Source organism: Populus alba, chromosome 1 (assembly GCF_005239225.2).
Source record: "Populus alba chromosome 1, ASM523922v2, whole genome shotgun sequence".
Taxonomy (NCBI): domain Eukaryota; kingdom Viridiplantae; phylum Streptophyta; class Magnoliopsida; order Malpighiales; family Salicaceae; genus Populus; species Populus alba.
In genome coordinates this window covers 34,621,365-34,639,483 of record NC_133284.1, presented here as the reverse complement: position 1 = coordinate 34,639,483, position 18,119 = coordinate 34,621,365, and the positions used below count along the sequence as shown (strand labels likewise).

Here is an 18,119-nt window from a genome sequence, read left to right as displayed (position 1 = left end):
TATTTTTTTGATGTTTTTACCGTTAATAAATCCATCAATAAAATTATTATCAACAGACTTATTGATAGATCACAAATCATCGGCGAGAGTTTTTTAAATGGAGTATCATTATTTGTGAGCCCGTCAATAAAATTCATGTCGATGGATTGATAGTATAAATACACCATCAATATCTCGAATCGATCTTTGAAAGGACATTCTCCGTTCTTTACACGAGTAGGAAGATCCTTTTTAATTGTTTCTAGTCTGTAAAAATTGATGAATTCTAAGATTATCGCTACTGTCACCTCTGTCCAGGCTTAACTGGAGGCTGGCTGGCTTATCTGCTAAATAAAGAAATCCCTTCTACAAGCATCGTGCCCATATTGGAATGGAAGTTATACACGAACTTAATGTTCAAAAGACTCTTTATGACTAAATTAGCCAATGCAAGAGATTTTTTTTTTTTTTGAAGGGAGAGGAGAACTGTAAAAGAATGTCATAGCTTGAGGCTCATGGTTACAAAATATAGCCTTATCCCGTAAGGCTTGTTGTTTTCCTTGCCGCGGAGCGTCATGGTCTCTGGTCCAACTTGTTTAGTGTTGGGTTTAAAGATATGGATTGGATTCCTTCAGACATTTATGGTGACTGGCATCTCAGAATTGTTACGGCTCATATTTAAACATGCAACGGCATTCATTGCACATGATAGCTGTCCCCTAGTCAATGGAAGTCGACAGTAAAAGGTAATATTTATTAAGGAAAAAAAATGATGGTATTACGATGGCAGAATATTGCAAGGCAAAGGCAAGAAAATATAAAGCTACAGTCCCACATCGAGAGAGTAGACATACAAAAGCTAACCCTCATTTCTATAAATTGAAGCATGTTGTTAATGGAAGAAACCATGGAGCCGTGTGGTGAGCACAGAGCGAACTATTCTTTCGCCTTTTACTAAAGAATACCGTGTGCTCTCCACTGATAGCGGCATGCCTCTATTTTTGTAGGGATTTTCCACTGCGAAGATCCCCAACAATTCAAGTTCCAAAACCTTGTTTCCAGTATTTTAGGTTGTAAATATCTATAGTTCTAGGTTTAAGAGAGAAGGTTGCGGGTAAAACGCAGAAAGTCATGGAACACTGACTAAACAGAAAAATGAATTATCTTTCAATCTGACTATTCCATTCTTCAAAAGATGATGCATGGGATAAGAACAACTGCATATATCAGCAACAGGCAATTCTTGCTGCATGTATAATGTAGCTGGACAGATTTTTGTAGACACAATGTTTTGCTTCAAAAACTGTACTGCGATGAATTTGGCATTTGCAAATGTGGTAAACTATATATTACGTGTGTTCAGTTTGCAATGAGTCAAAATTTTCATCTGAAATAATTGAAGAAATTAGCATAATTCTTGAAGATTGTATCACTAAAATAATGAATTTGCTGTCAGGAAGATCATAGCAGCAAATTGATCTTTAAGTTTCAGATTCTTGGGATCTCTCTAGTATGAAGATATTGCCACTGTCATCTCTCCCTATCCTCATGTTATCATCAACATATCTGTGTTAACCAAATCAAGGATCAAGTGCATTCTTCACAAGTACCAAGCTATGATATTAAAGTAAGTATGCTCTAAGCAAATTCATAATAATGAATTAGAATGCCGAAAAGGATACGTGATCTCGAGCCAACCATCCGGATTGAATATGCTAAGCAGAAGATCGTAGTTTTTTCGAAACAAGTTCATCAACTGCCGAAGTTTTTCCACACAACAAAACAAAGAAATTTTGAAGTTACTGAAACATTCAGGATCAATTTGTGTTGCAGTCCTAAATGAAATGTTCTGCAAGAAAACTATAGTCTGCAGTTGCAAAACTACAATCACAGACCGCAGTTTCGAAATGTTAGCAAACGCAGCATATATTTCATTGCTCAATAGGTTTAGATTTACCTGATCAGGGATGATAGTAGAACTTTCATAGTTTATATCAACTCTCTGAAAAAGATTAGATGAAAATTAGTACTCTGTCATCACTTGCAATTTCAATGAATTATGATAGTCATAATCAAAGAAAAAGCAGGAACAAGTGACCAAAATGTAAAGTGTTTACTGATTTAGACGCAGTCTTGAAGGACGCCTCAATTGTCAGCTGTCCACTCAACAAATTCAATCCTCTAACATTGAAATTGATCACATTAACTGCTTTGCCCTCCATTTTTGCATCAGTAAATGAGGAAACTTAGTCAAAGACCAACAAAAAAATGAAGTAGATAAATTGCTTTTGACAAACTACGTATTTGCTGAAAAGAATAGAACTCATCAATCTTAGTACACGCAAGAGGAATCTGATACCTTAGCGACATCAATGTACTGGAAAAAGTCTCCCAAGGTGATAAAATCTCTCAATCCTAGCTTTGTTCTCTTTGAACCCAGTATAGTGATTGTACTGTACACAAGCTTCCAGCAACCACCCACCTTTCCAATTATAGAACCAACACTTTAACTACCAAGTTTTCATCGGCACATTCACAACTTACATATGAGCTCATTGACTTACCTTCTCAAGATTTAGAGTAGGATCTGGTGTTGGATTTTGAGACTCTAATAGCTCCACCAAACCAAGAATCGCAGATTTCTTTGCAGACGGGACTCCAAAAATCCCTCTATTAATTACTTTGATCACATTTTAATGCCACCCCATTTCAGTATTCATTGCAGAATGCTCAACAAGCTCATTGTTGAGGGAATTAATGGCAGATTATTAGGCACATGATACTGAAAATTCAAGGGGGGACAGACATACCTTGGACTGTCTGGTAAAGGTCTGCTTTAATCTGTTCAACTTCCCTGTTATCTTTGTCATTCTCATTGATCTCCTTGTTATCATCAACTAATCCAGGGCTTTGTTCTGCAACTTTGATGGTGTGAATTGGCCTAACCCCGTCTGCAATTTTTCTCCTCCTGGTCCATGGATGAATTATAGCTGGGACTGGCCTGCTATGAGTTTTAAGCATCTTTCTCGTTCTTGTTACTGGATGCCCCACTTGAGAAGCTGGATTTACAAGCTTAGAAGCCATTGAATCCAGTTTCAGAAGCATCATAGGTGTTGCTTCTTTCTTGTTTAAGCCTGAAAGAGAGAGCCAAGAAAATGGGATTTGCTGTATCTTCTTTTCGTAATGGGGTTTGCATCCTCCTAGTTTGTTGGTTTATGTGTCCATTTTAATTTTTTATTGCAACTTGTATGCTTATTAAATAGTTATATGAATTCATTACTAAACTATTGAAGAGCGGTGATTGATTAATAAGATTTAATTTTCTGCTTGTAAAAGCGTGGACACCGTCCCTTCCCTGACGTTTTGAGTCATCTTTGGATAAGATGTGTCAATGCATACCTGTGGTTGAGAATCTGAAATGGAGATATTGATTTTTTAAGGTGTTTTTTTTAATATATTAAAATATTTTTTATATTAATAAATTAAAATAATAATAATATTATTAATGTGCAGCTAAAAAATTTCAAAAATTTCCAAACCATATGTCTAACAGTTTGTAAGGGTCTATTTGGATTGCAGTGTCCAGTGCATCGCCTGTATTAACAAACACTAAGAAATTGTTTGGCCTAGCAATGTATTTGCTAAAAAATTAATTTTTTTTAAGTTTAAAATTAATGTTTTTGATGTTCTTAATTTTTTTTAACATATTAATATTAAAAATAAATTTTTAAAAATAAAAAAAATATTATTTTAATATATTTTTAAATAAAAAATATTTTAAAATAAAATATCTAGAACACCAATCATAAACTAAAACTAAGTTTAGTATTACGGCGGCACATGAGTAAAAATCATGTTTTTAATACGGTGAGTTTTTGTATTTACATTTTAAAATTGTTTTTTAAAAAAATATTTTTTTTTCTTTACTTCAAATTAATATATTTTTGGTGTTTTTAGATCATTTTAATGCACTGATATCAAAAATTATTTTAAAAAAATATTGTTTTGATACATTTTTGAATAAAAAACACTTTAAAAAATCAACTACGGCTATACTTCTAAACAAACTCTAAATGAGAATGAAAACACCGAACCAAGTCGTTTACTTAGCTAGCATAGCATAATTAAAGATCCTTGTGGATATTGAGGTAATTTTTTATATTATAGTAGTAATTAATTTTTAAAATATTTTTTATTTAGAAATATATTAAAATGATATATTTTATTTATTTTAATATTAGCATATTAAAATGATTTAAAATACAAAAAAAAAATTAAAAATAAATTCAAAAACTCAACCTCGCCACAAAAATACACACTACCTAAATTAAATCCAGTTGTTTTCACAATTGAATCATAGGGTAAAAAAGTGTAAAGCAAGCCTACTTGCAATCCTTGCAGACCCAGAGGTTCCTCCTAAATATGCTAATTTGGCTGATTGAAAAACTATGATCAAATAAGTAAAAAAAAAAAATTGATAGGAAAAAGGCAACAATGCTACTGGAGAGATAGACATTAAGTATAAAAGAATAAGGAGTACTCAGATAATTGCATATGAGTTGATAAATATAAATAGATAAAAAAAAAAAAAAAAAAGATATGCAATTAGAGAAAGAGAACAGGGAGGAGAGAGAAATGAAGAGAATTAAAAAAAATAAGTTGTTAAGGTAAGATTTATATTTTAATATTTATAAGGGTTGTTATTAGTTAAGATTTTGAATTTATTAAAGATTAGGGTTTTAGGTATAATTGATGAGTTGATTTAAATGTTATGGATTAATTATTATGGGTAATGGTTTCATTGGTTGAATTTTAGATGATTTTGTTAGAAATAATGATTTTGAGATTAATTGGTTTAATTGATGTGTTGGGTATGAGAATATGAAATTGTGAAAAATCCTTGCTAGAAATCTCGATAGTATGATCTTGAATTTGAAGATGATGAAATTTCATTTTAGTCCCTCAAATTTAGATATTTACATTTTAGTCCTTGAACTTTGGAAAAGTGCAAATTGGTTCTTGGAGCACAATTCAAGATTCCGGACATAATTGAGGATTTATTATGGGTAAAATTTCAATATATTTATGAATTTATGATATTTATAGTTGGGTCATTACAATTTAAACCTCTAAAAATTTAAGAAATTTTCAAAATGACCCTAGCTATAATTTTAGTTTTTCAGATTGATTTGATGAATAATTGGGGTTAATTAGTGAATAATTATCATGTTTTTTTTCTTTTTTTTTCTTTTGAATTAGATTTCAGAAACCACTTGATTTTTAGGTTTTTTTTGAAAAAATGACCGGTTTGGTTCATAAACATATAGGGATATAAGTTAGACCCTAAGTTAAGTGTATTAAATAAATTGTATATTTTTTTAAGTTGTTTTAGAGTGTGTTTTTTTTTTTTTGCATTCAGAAAATCTTGATACTCTACATGTGGGACATCAATAGAATTGTCTTTGGTATCTATTTTTGTGTTATTTGTACTTTTAAGTTAGGTGAGTGGATAATCTTTTATATATTAGAAGATTAGTATAAATACTTGAATTGTTAATATGGAATTGATCGTGCTTCTTAGTAATTCTTATATTATTATTTATTTTTTATTTATGATTAAGTATGATCATTTATTAAAACTAAATATTTGTTATGAATCATTATTTACTTTCGAAGTGATATCTTTTTATTTGATCGATGTTATGAGTTGAACATTAAGATATGAATATATTTGTATAATTATGATATGAACTTATAGCATACCGGTTAGAATACTCATGCTAACATAATAGTTTTAGTCTTTATGCACATCATATTTGGATCCTAGTTGGTCGCGAGAGTCACCAACTTGTAGCGATTGAACACTGAGAGTCTTTTATGCTCATTGCGTTTTTTAATTTTTGACGAGTCTTATCTTATAATATTCTTGTTATGACTTATCTGAGAAACTTTTATGTAAGAACTTAAAGTCATGTTTGTGTATATATTTCTCATCGTTGTATTATCTCGTGTAAGTATATTGAACATTATTTATTCATTAAAATGTTGAACTAACCCTCTTGTTATTTATTTTTTTTAGACTTATAGCTTGTTAGTAGGTTATTTTTATTGGACTTTCAAAAACCTACTTTTTTTGTTGTAATTAGCATATATATATATATATATATATATATATATATATATATATAGTGTTATACAATTACGATATTTATATTAACTCTTGTATTAAGATACGAGGTTTATTATGTTATCATATTGTGTAGAATTCTATTACGGTTATATATAGAAAAAGTTTGTGTGTGTGTGTGATTCGTATCAATATAAAAATTTATAGAAAAATCTTATCTCTATACTGGTTATGGATCTGAAAACTGTGTCGAGACATATTCTCTCTGATATTTTGCTCTCCTGTAAATATCCTTGGATGGATACTGCATTCTTCTGAAAACAGTTTTTCTTCCGTGACTTTTAGGTCACCATGACTTCGATCAAATTCATTCATTTATTTATTTTGTAACTGAATCACATAAACAAAAGCATTTTACTTGCTTTTTCGATGCAAAATAGGAAAGTCAACGGTGACTTGAAGCCAGTGTCAGTCACCAAAAATCGAGGGCAAGAAGATTGGAGGTCACAAGCCGGTGACCAAACCTATCTACATACTTAAATGCCTGTCGAAGCTGTCCATTGTCATCATCTACCAGGCAGGAATCAAAAATATCAACGTGAGACATGCTGATCACACAAATTCCAAAGTCTTCCCGGACAAAATCAGAAATTAACCCTAAACTTATATCATATTAAACAATAAGATAATAGCATAAAAAGTTTATGTTTTTCACGATCTTGCGTGTCATTATATTTTTTTTTTCAATAATTATAATCATCAACTAAAATTTAAAAGATGTGATAAATATAACATACGAAATTTAATTGAGGTGGTTTGAATAACATGGATTTGAAGAATGCGGTGGCAAATGATTATCTTAGTATCTTAATATACATACTTCCATTAAAAAGCATTTTTATCCTTTTACTCACACTCAGGCTCGCTCATCGGCTACCAAATACACGTGAGTTCCAATAAATATTTTGAAAGCATGATCTTATGCAGCAGATGTAGATTGCTGGGTCTCTTGCTGTTGTTTCCACTGAGCAGGGGTCACAGCTTTCTTTATTGAGAGGGCATGGATCTCTTTCATCTCCTCTACCAGAGCAGCATTGACAAGTCGATGCCTCTCCAGCAGCCTCTTCCCCTCAAATTGTTCTGAGACAATCTCAATAGCAAAACTTGCACCACAACTGACAACCAATAAAGTTTTATCAAAAAGAAAGACACAGAAGTGAGGAATCAACATGTAAAGTTCCATTTTCAGACAAATCTATTTGGGAGAAGGAACTCACCCTCCAGATGTATCAACCACTTCCTGAGATCACACAAAAAAAAAAAGATGAAATAGTTTACAAAAACAAAAAAGAGAAGAAGGAGAAGCATTACACAAATATGTTCGCCCTTAAATTTGCGACAAAAAAGCCTGGAACATCCTTAACAGGATGTTCTAGGACTACACTAGGGGGCTGTAGTCATCAAACTCTAAGCTCATGATAAACATTTAATTTTAACAATCCATCGCAAAGTTTATCCCTTTTTACCACCCTTTCTCGCTGGAACCTTCCATGCCACTTCAATTTACCATGTGTTGAACAGCATGGATTTATAATATTCTGTATAAGTACAGTCTTTCAAAAATTTCACATTGTCACTCCAATAGTGCACCTTGGTTCTTATATATCATAGGAATACAGTTGCATGAACTGGTTAATTCAGGAGTTCTCGCCTAGACAAATACCACCGCTGACTGGAATATCACAAAATAATAATTTAAGCACCAAAGTATCCTCCATGGTTTTATAGCTTATCCAACCAGCACTGTCATTCCATCAATACGGTAATCACTGCACACTATTCAAACCACCTTCCTTCTTTCCAGTAATTTCATCAGAGAGTTTTCTAAGGGATAAATCACAGATTATTACCACTATGTAGGAGTCAGTTTCAATTAGGCCCTTAAACTTTCAATCACCATCCTACCCCTTTCACCTCACAAGAAGTCCCTCAACCTTTTTCTACATCCTGCTTCAACATGAACTATAAATCATAGAAGAGGCAAACGAAATATGGAAATTACTTCTAAATTCTAGTTTTCCAACCATGAAAATATAACCTGGTTCCATAACGCTAGAAAGAGCATAACCGAAACAGACTACCGTTGCGCAATGAGATTTTCATGTGTCAAACCCAAAATGAGTAGCAACCTTGTTTCCCTTTATCAAAGACTAAAACTTCATACAGCTCAACTTATTGACCTCCACAATGCTTAAAGAATCTACACGACATTGAGACTAGGTAGCTACTATAAAACTCTACCATCAGACTATCAATAAAACATGAAGCAAAAGGCTGAAAGGTAAGACAATGGGCAAGGTTTAGGTGTTTAAGGATGATGTTTTCTATAAACAAAGAAGACCCACTTTCTAAAATCCAAAAACAAACACTAATAAAAGCCAAAACCCAAAAATAAAAACTGATCAATAGCAAATATAAACAGATCCCAGTAGCTTAAAATTGCTAATTAAGCTGAAAGTTAGTATCTTTTAGCATAATTACACAAAACAGAAGCACATACACAAAAATATTCAAAGGTAGGGATCATAAATTAAAGAAACCAAATAGAGCTTACAAGATGTGAAGGATTCAATTTTGACTTTAGAGTAGACTCAACTTGTTCCTTTGTAACTCCCATCTCTTGACTTTTTGTGAGCCCCCTTTCTCTGTCCCGTTCAGTTTTGTGCCCTAGAAGTTTGTGTGCTCTAAAGTTTTGTTCTTTCCTTGTTTATCTTCCCTGTTTTTTGGTGGACTGAATTTTGAGGATTAAATTTGGGTGGAGTATATGGAAGGCCCACCTAATCCTACAAGCCCATATAGAAGTTTTTGTTTCTTGTGGAAACATATTTTAAGGAATGCTGCTGAAAAAAATATAAAAACTTTGTTTGAAAAAAGATTTTTATACTTGATGTATATTTAAAAAATATATATTATTTTAGCTAATAGAATTTAAATGATGGAAGAGATATAATCTGGATTGACATGTAAATTAAATAGTTTAAGAATACTCTTTGGCCCTCAAACAAAATTAATAATAGAATTAGTTGACTGTACAGTTATTTTAACAAAATATTTAATATTTATTGTATCTATACCATTATTTTGTGATTCCAGTTTTTCCAATTCATAAAATCATCTTAATACAGTAATTAGCATATCCAGAATTTCTATCATTTTTTTTCCTTTCATTTATAAAGGAAATACCCTAAATTTACTCTTGTGTTTGTGTCAATTATTCATTTCTAGTTTTGCATTTTTTCTTCTTTTTTTGTCAATTAACCCTTGAATTTCTTAATACTATTCAATTAACCTAATATCTAATCTTTTGGAAGTCTCCACGTTAACTATGTCCATCAATTGATGTAGCATTGTTAAATATTTTTATTTATGAGATAATTTTTAATATTTTTCATAGGATATATATAAATCACCTTAGAAGATATATTAAGAATTATTTTTTATAATTCTGATGGGTGTAACTCAACTGGTCAAGTTCTATGTTTATTCCTTAAAGATTATCAGTTCGAGTTCTACAAATTTTAGAATCATTGTAGACTTACATGATTATTAATTTCAGGATTCGTGGGATTAATCGAGGCGCGTTTAAATTAACCTAGACACCCATGTTAATAAAAAATATATTTTTTTATTAAAAAAACCCAAGATTAAACCATTTTTTCTTTTTGACTAAGCTTGCTTAGTTTGTTTCAAAATTAATTTTCACCCATTCATATTGGAAATATAAAAAAATCACTTTCTATTTCAAAATCAAGCTGACTTTTCGTATTTTTATTTTAGTTTTTCTTGCTTTTTTCTCACCTTGTTATCTCGATTCCACGTATATGTTATTATATGTTACAAAAACAATTACAACCAAATTTAAAAGGAGGTGATATTGGGGCTTTTAGAGAGCTGAAAGGGTATTATTGAGAGATTCTAAACTATAGGGGTAGAATTGGAATATTCGTAAATGTACAGGGACAAAATAAAGTTTACCCAGGATATAATTTGCAATCAAACATACATGACCTTTTTCCTGTAATTTGGGATTCATCACACATGACACTGCACTTGGAATAAAATTCTTCCATCGCCCAACCAATCGCTAGCCGACACACAAGTACCCCCGATCGGCTCAACCATCAAGGATTAGCAGTTGACTCCTCCGGCCTCGAGGGCTAGCCTTTTTCTTCTGCAGCCACAAAGTGTTCACATTCTAACCAATGCTGAAGTAGTTCCAATCATTGCTTTAAAGCCGGATCGGTACAATGGATTTACCTTGTAACTCGTTGAATTAAGTTAATTTCAATTTAATTTAATTAAAATTAAATTAATTTTTTTTTTACATGTTTAAACACCACGTCCGAAAAGCTCTTCTAAAATAAATCAAAATTTTTTATTATTTTAAATTAATATATTTTTGATATTTTTAAATTATTTTGATATACAGATCTCAAAAATAATTTTTAAAAATTAAAAAATATTATTAACATACTTTATAAGTAAAAAACATTTTAAAAAAGAACCATAATCACACTTCCAATCATGCTAAAAAAAACTTACTTCTGAAAATATTCCATGCTAAATCAGCAGGTATTGTGTAAATTTAGTATAGAGGCAATAAAAAAAAGTGCGCTTTGTGGAGAGTGGGGTTTTCTCGAATCCAAAAAAAAAAAAGTATAGAGGCAATAAGAGTTGATAGGCAGAAAGAGAAAGGTTTCACATTAATTTGATTACTTTTTTAAAATTCCATTGGATGTGGTCAATGATGAGCATGCTTTTCACTCTCCATGGTAGAAATTTCAACTTGACCCACATGCAAGAATTAGGTGAGGAAGCAAGCTGGATTCTTTCTTTTTTGGCAAGATAGGCAGCTGGCGCCCTTCCTTATCTGCCATGGAAAGTGACTGTCGGAGAAACTTTATTGCAGCTACGAGTCCTCTTTCACATCTTCATTCTTGTTTCTGATTTTTCCACTCAGAGCATCCAAAGAACCTAACCAAACAACTTGGAATTCAATTTGGATTTATTGTCGACGCATCAAATTCTCTCTCCCCACGTGGTTCTGAAACAGTCATAATAATAAATTTCAGCACGGGGTAAAATCATTTGAAGACAAAATGCTGAGATATAATTTTTTAAAAGTATAGGATTGTGACCATGCTGGCGTCAATAAATATCGATTCCGATTACATTATTAGTTTTGAATCTATTTATTTTTACTATAAGAAAATATTAATGATTACATCTATGTATTATTTTGATATATTTTTAAATGAAAAACACTTCAAAAAATAATTACAATTACACTTTCAAAAAAAGCTAAAATCTCATGGTCTAATGTGAGGTAAATAAAACTCCATGATTTATATATAAAAATATTAATTATCATATATTTGTGGGTCTCAGGGTGAGATGGAAGGGGGGAAAAAGAAAAGAAAATTGCAATTTTAGTGACCAACCTTTGAATTTTTTTTTTTTTAACGCTTTTTGTGTATGAAATTAGAGAACTGCAATTTTTCAAACCCCTTTTGTTTTATTTGAGTGCCTAGCTTGTATTTTATCTATTTGAATGATTAACCTTTAATTTCTTTTTCTTTTTTCTTTTTTTTTTTCTATTTGAGTTTATTCCGTTACTTGAGACTATTATATGTTGGCACGGTCACTATATCAACTAATATACAACCGTTTTATCTAACACGTGGCAAAAGGTAGCTCTAAATTCAAGGAAAATACAAAATTAATAAAATATACACATATAGGAAAGGGGTGGTAGAAATTAAAAAATTAAAATTTTTTAATATCAATATTACACCATCTCAGAATCCACATAGGTTATTAAGAGTTTTATGTGATGTTGAATTTTTCGGTGGTATTTGATATTATAGTATTATTATTTTCAAAGTATTTTTTTATTTAGAAATATATTAAAATATTTTTTTATTTTTAAAAATTTATTTTAGATATTAGCATATTAAAAAAATTTAAAATATTAAAAAACTTAATTTAAAATAATTAAAAAAAATTAAAATTTTTAAAAAAACAATCTAACCACAAAAACAAAGTCTAGTATCATTACTTGTGTGTTTTCCTGACAAATAGCGCAAAAATCATTTTATTTCCTTGATAAATGGTTATACTCTAATTTAAAATATTTATGAAGACCTGAAAGAACTTTTAGAGAAAAAAAATATTTTCCTTAATTATTTTTTTATTTTAGAATTTTTATTTTTATTTTTCTATTTAGTAATATAAGATTTTTTTAGGTTTTCTATTTGGAATGAATAATTTTTTAAAATAATAATTTGAAAATATTTTCCTTAAACACCTCTACAAAAGCTTAAAATTATTTTATTGTTTTGAAAATATTAAAAAGACCAAAAACACCTTTTTATTATGCTAGCCTAATTCTTTTTACTTTTTAAGGGCAGCTAAGCTAAATATAACCCACTTTACCAAATTATTGATAATTTGAATTTCCTTGCACGAGAAGTAAGTGAACATGTATTTTAATCACAACTGTTAGCCACAATCAAATGCTAGACATACGTGCTCATCTAGAATATAGTTACTTGACACATTAACATTATACTAACTTCCAATTTACTCATCCACATCAATTTTAACTTTAGAAAATTCCCAGCAGGCATCCAAGTAGAGGACAAATAGTGCTCTTGATTGGAGTCATTAAACCTGATTTAAGAGTCGATTCAGATTAAATAAAAAAAATTAAATAAAAAAAATTAATGGGTCAATAAACGGGCCATTCTTTCAATTTTTTTATTTTATTTTATCCTACACCAATCTAAACCTTAAATTACCTGGTTCTAAAAGGGTATTTCAAGCAAATCTAGGTTTTTAAAGCTACAATTTCACCACCTTAACCTATGGTTGAAGAAGTGGACTTTTATGAGCCGTTTCAAGTAGTTGCTTGCTTGGTAAATATGAAAAGACCCATGATTTGGATTACGTAAACCATTTCAACACTCTTGCAAGGTAATAAAATTGATTCTTTTAACCTACTTTATATGATTAGGATGTTCAAATTCTATTCTTTTTCCCTCATTTTTCTTGGTGTGAAAGTAAGTTCCTACCCAAAGTTGTTAGGTTTTAATTCTTTTTAATAATCTTAATTAAGATCAATGTGACATGCATCTTATCTTGAAAACTTGACATGGAGCCTCGTCTAGATCGACAAGCATTTATTTAATTCCAATTTTTTCAAACTCTCTTCGTGATTCCCTATTCTCTTCTCTTATTATATTAGATTGAAGTTTATCGGGTTATGCTCAAGGAGATTAGATTGGACATGGGGGTGTTTGTTTTTAAATTTCAACCTATTTTTTAAGTGTTTTTTTATTTAAAAAATATAAAATTAATATTTTAAGGTGTTTCTAGATTATTTTAATGTGTTAATATATATATATATATATATATATATATTATTTTGTTGTATTTTTAATTAAAAATATTTTTTAAAAACATCATGCAATATAATATCAAATATAAATGAAAGCTACATCAAACAATCAATAATCTACTTAACTTTATGTTATTAATTACTTTTAAATAAAAAAATAAAAAAAAATATTAAAATTCAAAACTCGTAAATATTTTATTAGTAAAATTTTAATACCAAGTAAAAGAACGGCTTAACTCATCATCATGTTGTTAGATAAGATTTTAGGCATGACTTTTTACTATGTTTTAATATTTAATATATCCAAATCGATATACATGATTTATTTATTGGGATCACACAACATGACAAATAGAATATACATATTTATAGACTATAAATAATAATTTCTAGATACAATATTTGCATTCAATTCTTATAACATAATATTATATCTATAAAAAATCACAACATATCAAATATATAATATAATCTTAATGCATATCACATCGAATCATCACACACAAAAACATCCATATCATGAGGTCTCAATCTTCAACTTCCTAGAAAAAAAAAAAGACAGTTAATTTTCAATTATTATAAATATCATTTAAAAAAAAAACATATCCTTGACTTACAATACAAGCCATTCACGGCACTATCACTTTGAGAAAGCTTAGTGTAAATAAACAATTCGAATTATCTTGCTTATACAATTGTTTAAATTCGTAACATGTCACATGATTTGAAGTTAAAGGTGGAATTGACCAAACAATATTGCATGGCTTCAAATAATCAGCCAGGCAAAAATATAATTACAGATGAGTTTGTTACTCACGTTAAGATTTAAATTATAACAAAAATATAAAAAATGATTTTTTTATAAAATCATTTAGATTATGTGAATGACTGGCTTAATATTTGATCATTTCAGAATTTCATATTAATATATAAAAGCTTATGAAAAAAAAATCCCTCTTAAAATTATCTATATATATAGCCCTTTTTTCTATTTTATTTTTGTTTTTTTAGTTTCATCTTTTATTTTTAATTAAATTTATTTTATTTTACTTTCAATTTTATTTTTTAACATTTAGTTAATTTTAAATTGATTTTCATAATTTTTTATGAGATTATCATAATCTCAAATAAATATCATATTATTTAGTTTATTTTTTATGAAGTTATTACAACCTTAAACAAACATCTTTTTATTAGATTGATGTTTAATTTTATAAGTATTTATTTATGTTATTATATTATTAAATAAAAATATATATTTTTAAAACATTATTAAACCCATTAGAGTTGATCTAATTGTGAGTTTAGCAAGTTATGCCGTTAAATCTAAACTCATCCACTACGTAATCATTTTAATACTAAAAAGAAATAATATTTTGATTAAAAAAAATTAGACTATATTTTTTATTAATTGTTCGAGTTATTTCTAGATCTGTTAAGTAAACTATATCATATTAACATAATTTTTATATCAATTAATTTTAAACTTAGATTAAATAAAAAAAAATTCAAAAAATTTTAAGATTAAGATTGAAACGAGCCCAAAGTGTTCCCTGCGTCATGAATATATATATACACACACACACACACACACACACACACACACACACATTGTTCCCGAGAAGAACCGAATTCAATGTTGTGCTACAATTTTAAAAGAAAAAAAGAAGAAGAAAAAACTCGCATATTATGGTCGTAAACTAACCAATTTAGGAATGGAACCCAAATCTCAATGTGAAATGAAGGCAAATGGTGGGACTCAATCCAAAACAAGAAAACCACCACAAACATGGCGAAGCTTTTACTTTCCAATCTTACCCTTCCATTTACTTTCTTACAGCCTACTATTTTTGACCAAAAGTCAATCCCCAACCCCATCTCACTTTACCCTAAGATAATTCCAAAATTGACATGTCAAAAGTATAATGTATTTTGTTTTTTTGGGCACCCCCCACTTGATCACGCCTCTCCAACTTTATCCCGCTATAAAAAAAATAAAAAACCCTAATTTCACTTTGCTTGTATTTAACACTGCCACTTGGAGAATTGTTGATTTGTAGCAGTAGTAGTGAGAGAGAAGCTAAAAACTTGAAAAGGGACTTGAATTCTAAAACCCCATTTTCATATTCTTTTTTTTAAAAAAAGATAAACCCAAAATTTAACCCAAACCCTACAAATTATTCACCCTCCTTATCTAAAGCTGTAACTTTTTTTCTCTCTCAGAACCATGGAAACTTCAACAACTTTCCCGGAAAATTCAAACGCCGCCACCGGTAACCGGGATAGTGATGAAGGCGATGAAGAGATGAGAGTGAAAGCTGAAGAGGGTGACCAGCACTCAACAGGGAACAGGTGGCCAAAGCAAGAGACTTTAGCTTTGTTGAAGATAAGGTCTGATATGGATGTTGCATTTAAAGACTCTAGTCTTAAAGCTCCTCTATGGGAAGAGGTTTCAAAGTGAGTTCTTAGCTTTTTCTCGAGAAAGTTTGATAGAAAATGAAGAAAGTCTTGATCTTTATTGTTTTGGATGTCATTTTCTGTTTGTTTGCTGAGAAAATGTTGGAGAAAAGCTCGTTTTTAGCGAATTCTTTAATGAATAATCAATACTTGAGGCACCCCTGTGACCAAAATTGCTAAATTACTGTTCTGCTCGGTCTACTCTGCTCATTTTGTGTAGTCCAAGTTGATTAGCATTGATTTTAGTGTATAGAGTCAAAAGGGATGGCTTTTTAACTCTAATTACTGCATGTTTTAATTTTTTCAGTTATTTAATCATGCTGGACATTATTGATTAGTTTATTCAAAGTTTAAACTGTTAACGAGAACATGGAATTTGTTTTTTTCTATTGGAACTGTTGCTATCAGGAAATTGAATGAGCTTGGGTATAACAGAAGTGCCAAGAAATGCAAAGAGAAGTTTGAGAATATTTACAAGTATCATAGAAGAACCAAGGAAGGCCGGTCCGGTAGGCCAAATGGCAAGACATATAGGTTTTTTGAACAATTACAAGCTTTAGATAACACTGAGGTATTACTGCCACCTCCATCGTCAGATAAAGTTCATACTTCTATGGCCGCAGCCTTGGTAAACCCAGTAAGTTTCATTCCAAATGCTGTTCCATGTTCTACCCAAAGCCCTGGTATGAATTTTGTCGACACCACCTCTACTTCAACTGCATCTACTTCAAGTGAAGAAGAGGAAGGAACGAGAAAGAAGAAGCAGAAATTAACAAATTTTTTTGAGAGGTTGATGAAGGAAGTGATTGAGAAGCAAGAGAACTTGCAAAATAAGTTTCTAGAAGCAATGGAGAAATGCGAGCAAGAAAGGATAGCTAGAGAAGAAGCATGGAAGATGCAAGAATTGGATAGGATAAAGAGAGAACGGGAGCTTTTAGTTCGAGAAAGAGCGATTGCAGCTGCAAAAGATGCAGCTGTGCTTGCATTCTTACAGAAGTTCTCTGAGCAAGGTATCTCGGTGCAATTGCCTGACAATCCTATAGTTCCGATGAAATTTCCTGACAATCAAACAGTTCCAGTGCCATCGTCTGCTCCAGTGCAATTGCCCAAGAACCAAGCAGTTCCAGTGGAGAATGTTGTGAAGACTCGTGAAAATAGCAGCATTGAGAGTTTTGTTAATATTAGCCCATCAAGATGGCCTAAAGAAGAAATTGAAGCTTTGATCGGGCTAAGAGCTAAGCTTGAATTCCAGTATGAAGAAAATGGACCAAAAGGGCCACTGTGGGAGGAGATATCAGCTTCCATGAAAAAGCTTGGTTATGATAGGAGTGCAAAGAGATGCAAAGAGAAATGGGAGAATATGAACAAGTACTTCAAGAGGGTAAAGGAGAGCAATAAAAGAAGACCTGGGGACTCAAAAACTTGTCCTTATTTCCAACAGCTTGATGCTCTATACAGAGAGAAGAATAGGAGGGTTGATGGTTCAGGTTTTGAGTTGAAGCCTGAAGAACTTTTAATGCATATGATAGGTGGGCAAGGAGATCAACAACAGCCGGAATCTGCCACTACAGAAGACAGAGAAAGTGAAAATGTTGATCAGAATCAAGAGAACTACAGAGACAAGGAAGACGGGGACGGGGACGGTGACGGCGATCGAATTGTAGCTAATGATCCTTCTTCAATGGAAATTATGGAGTGACTTTGACAAAATTATATTTCTTTTCTACAGTTAAACTTAGTGTGCCTCATTTTGAGATGTGGATTGAAGTCATTATGGAGTTCGATGGCCTCATCACGAACCAAATGGGAAGGCATCTCATGGAAAGCGGCATCTTTGCATATGTATATGGTCATCGTTTGTTGAATAAACATGTCAAGAGGGAGAGGTTGGGATTAGAAGTAGGTTAATGTGTACTAATATAGTTTACAGTTTACTTTTTAGCTTTTGAAAGTTCACACACATGTGTGTAAAAGTGGGAAAATGTTTGTTTATTTTTGTATCAATCAATGTTTACATAAGCAATGCAGCAATGCAGTCTAGCATCACTTTTTGGGATAAGAAAGTGCAAATATTTTGGTTATTTTTGTGTTGGAGGG

The 18,119-nt window shown here is 30.9% G+C and overlaps 3 protein-coding genes and 1 non-coding gene across 5 annotated transcripts; 2 read left to right on the top strand and 2 right to left on the bottom strand.

The window, feature by feature from the left end:
- Positions 1-889: 889 nt before the first annotated feature.
- LOC118055500 (U5 spliceosomal RNA) lies at positions 890-1,007 on the top strand. Its single transcript, XR_004688664.1, has one exon. It is a non-coding gene; the product is annotated as a U5 spliceosomal RNA (small nuclear RNA).
- Positions 1,008-1,297: 290 nt separating this feature from the next.
- On the bottom strand, positions 1,298-3,261 carry LOC118055332 (fibrillin-5, chloroplastic). Its single transcript, XM_035067201.2, has 7 exons — positions 2,790-3,261; positions 2,544-2,659; positions 2,339-2,461; positions 2,097-2,195; positions 1,937-1,981; positions 1,662-1,735; positions 1,298-1,545 (listed from the first exon to the last, which is right to left on the bottom strand). Exons 1-7 carry the CDS (start codon positions 3,085-3,087, stop codon positions 1,461-1,463), a joined length of 840 nt encoding a protein of 279 aa, XP_034923092.1. The 5' UTR covers positions 3,088-3,261; the 3' UTR covers positions 1,298-1,460.
- A 3,628-nt stretch (positions 3,262-6,889) lies between these two features.
- Positions 6,890-8,884, bottom strand: LOC118055333 (protein BOLA2). 2 transcript variants are annotated; one of them, XM_035067203.2, is made up of 3 exons: positions 8,763-8,884; positions 7,384-7,406; positions 6,890-7,281 (listed from the first exon to the last, which is right to left on the bottom strand). In XM_035067203.2, the coding sequence occupies exons 1-3, from the start codon at positions 8,781-8,783 to the stop codon at positions 7,086-7,088; spliced, it is 240 nt and encodes a 79-aa protein (XP_034923094.1). In that variant the 5' UTR covers positions 8,784-8,884; the 3' UTR covers positions 6,890-7,085. The 2 variants fall into 2 exon arrangements, with proteins under 2 accessions (XP_034923094.1, XP_034923093.1); XM_035067202.2 differs by having other exon boundaries at positions 8,721-8,880.
- A 6,695-nt stretch (positions 8,885-15,579) lies between these two features.
- LOC118055334 (trihelix transcription factor DF1) lies at positions 15,580-18,085 on the top strand. The gene is made up of 2 exons (XM_035067204.2): positions 15,580-16,022; positions 16,431-18,085. Exons 1-2 carry the CDS (start codon positions 15,793-15,795, stop codon positions 17,719-17,721), a joined length of 1,521 nt encoding a protein of 506 aa, XP_034923095.1. The 5' UTR covers positions 15,580-15,792; the 3' UTR covers positions 17,722-18,085.
- The last annotated feature ends 34 nt before the right edge of the window (positions 18,086-18,119 follow it).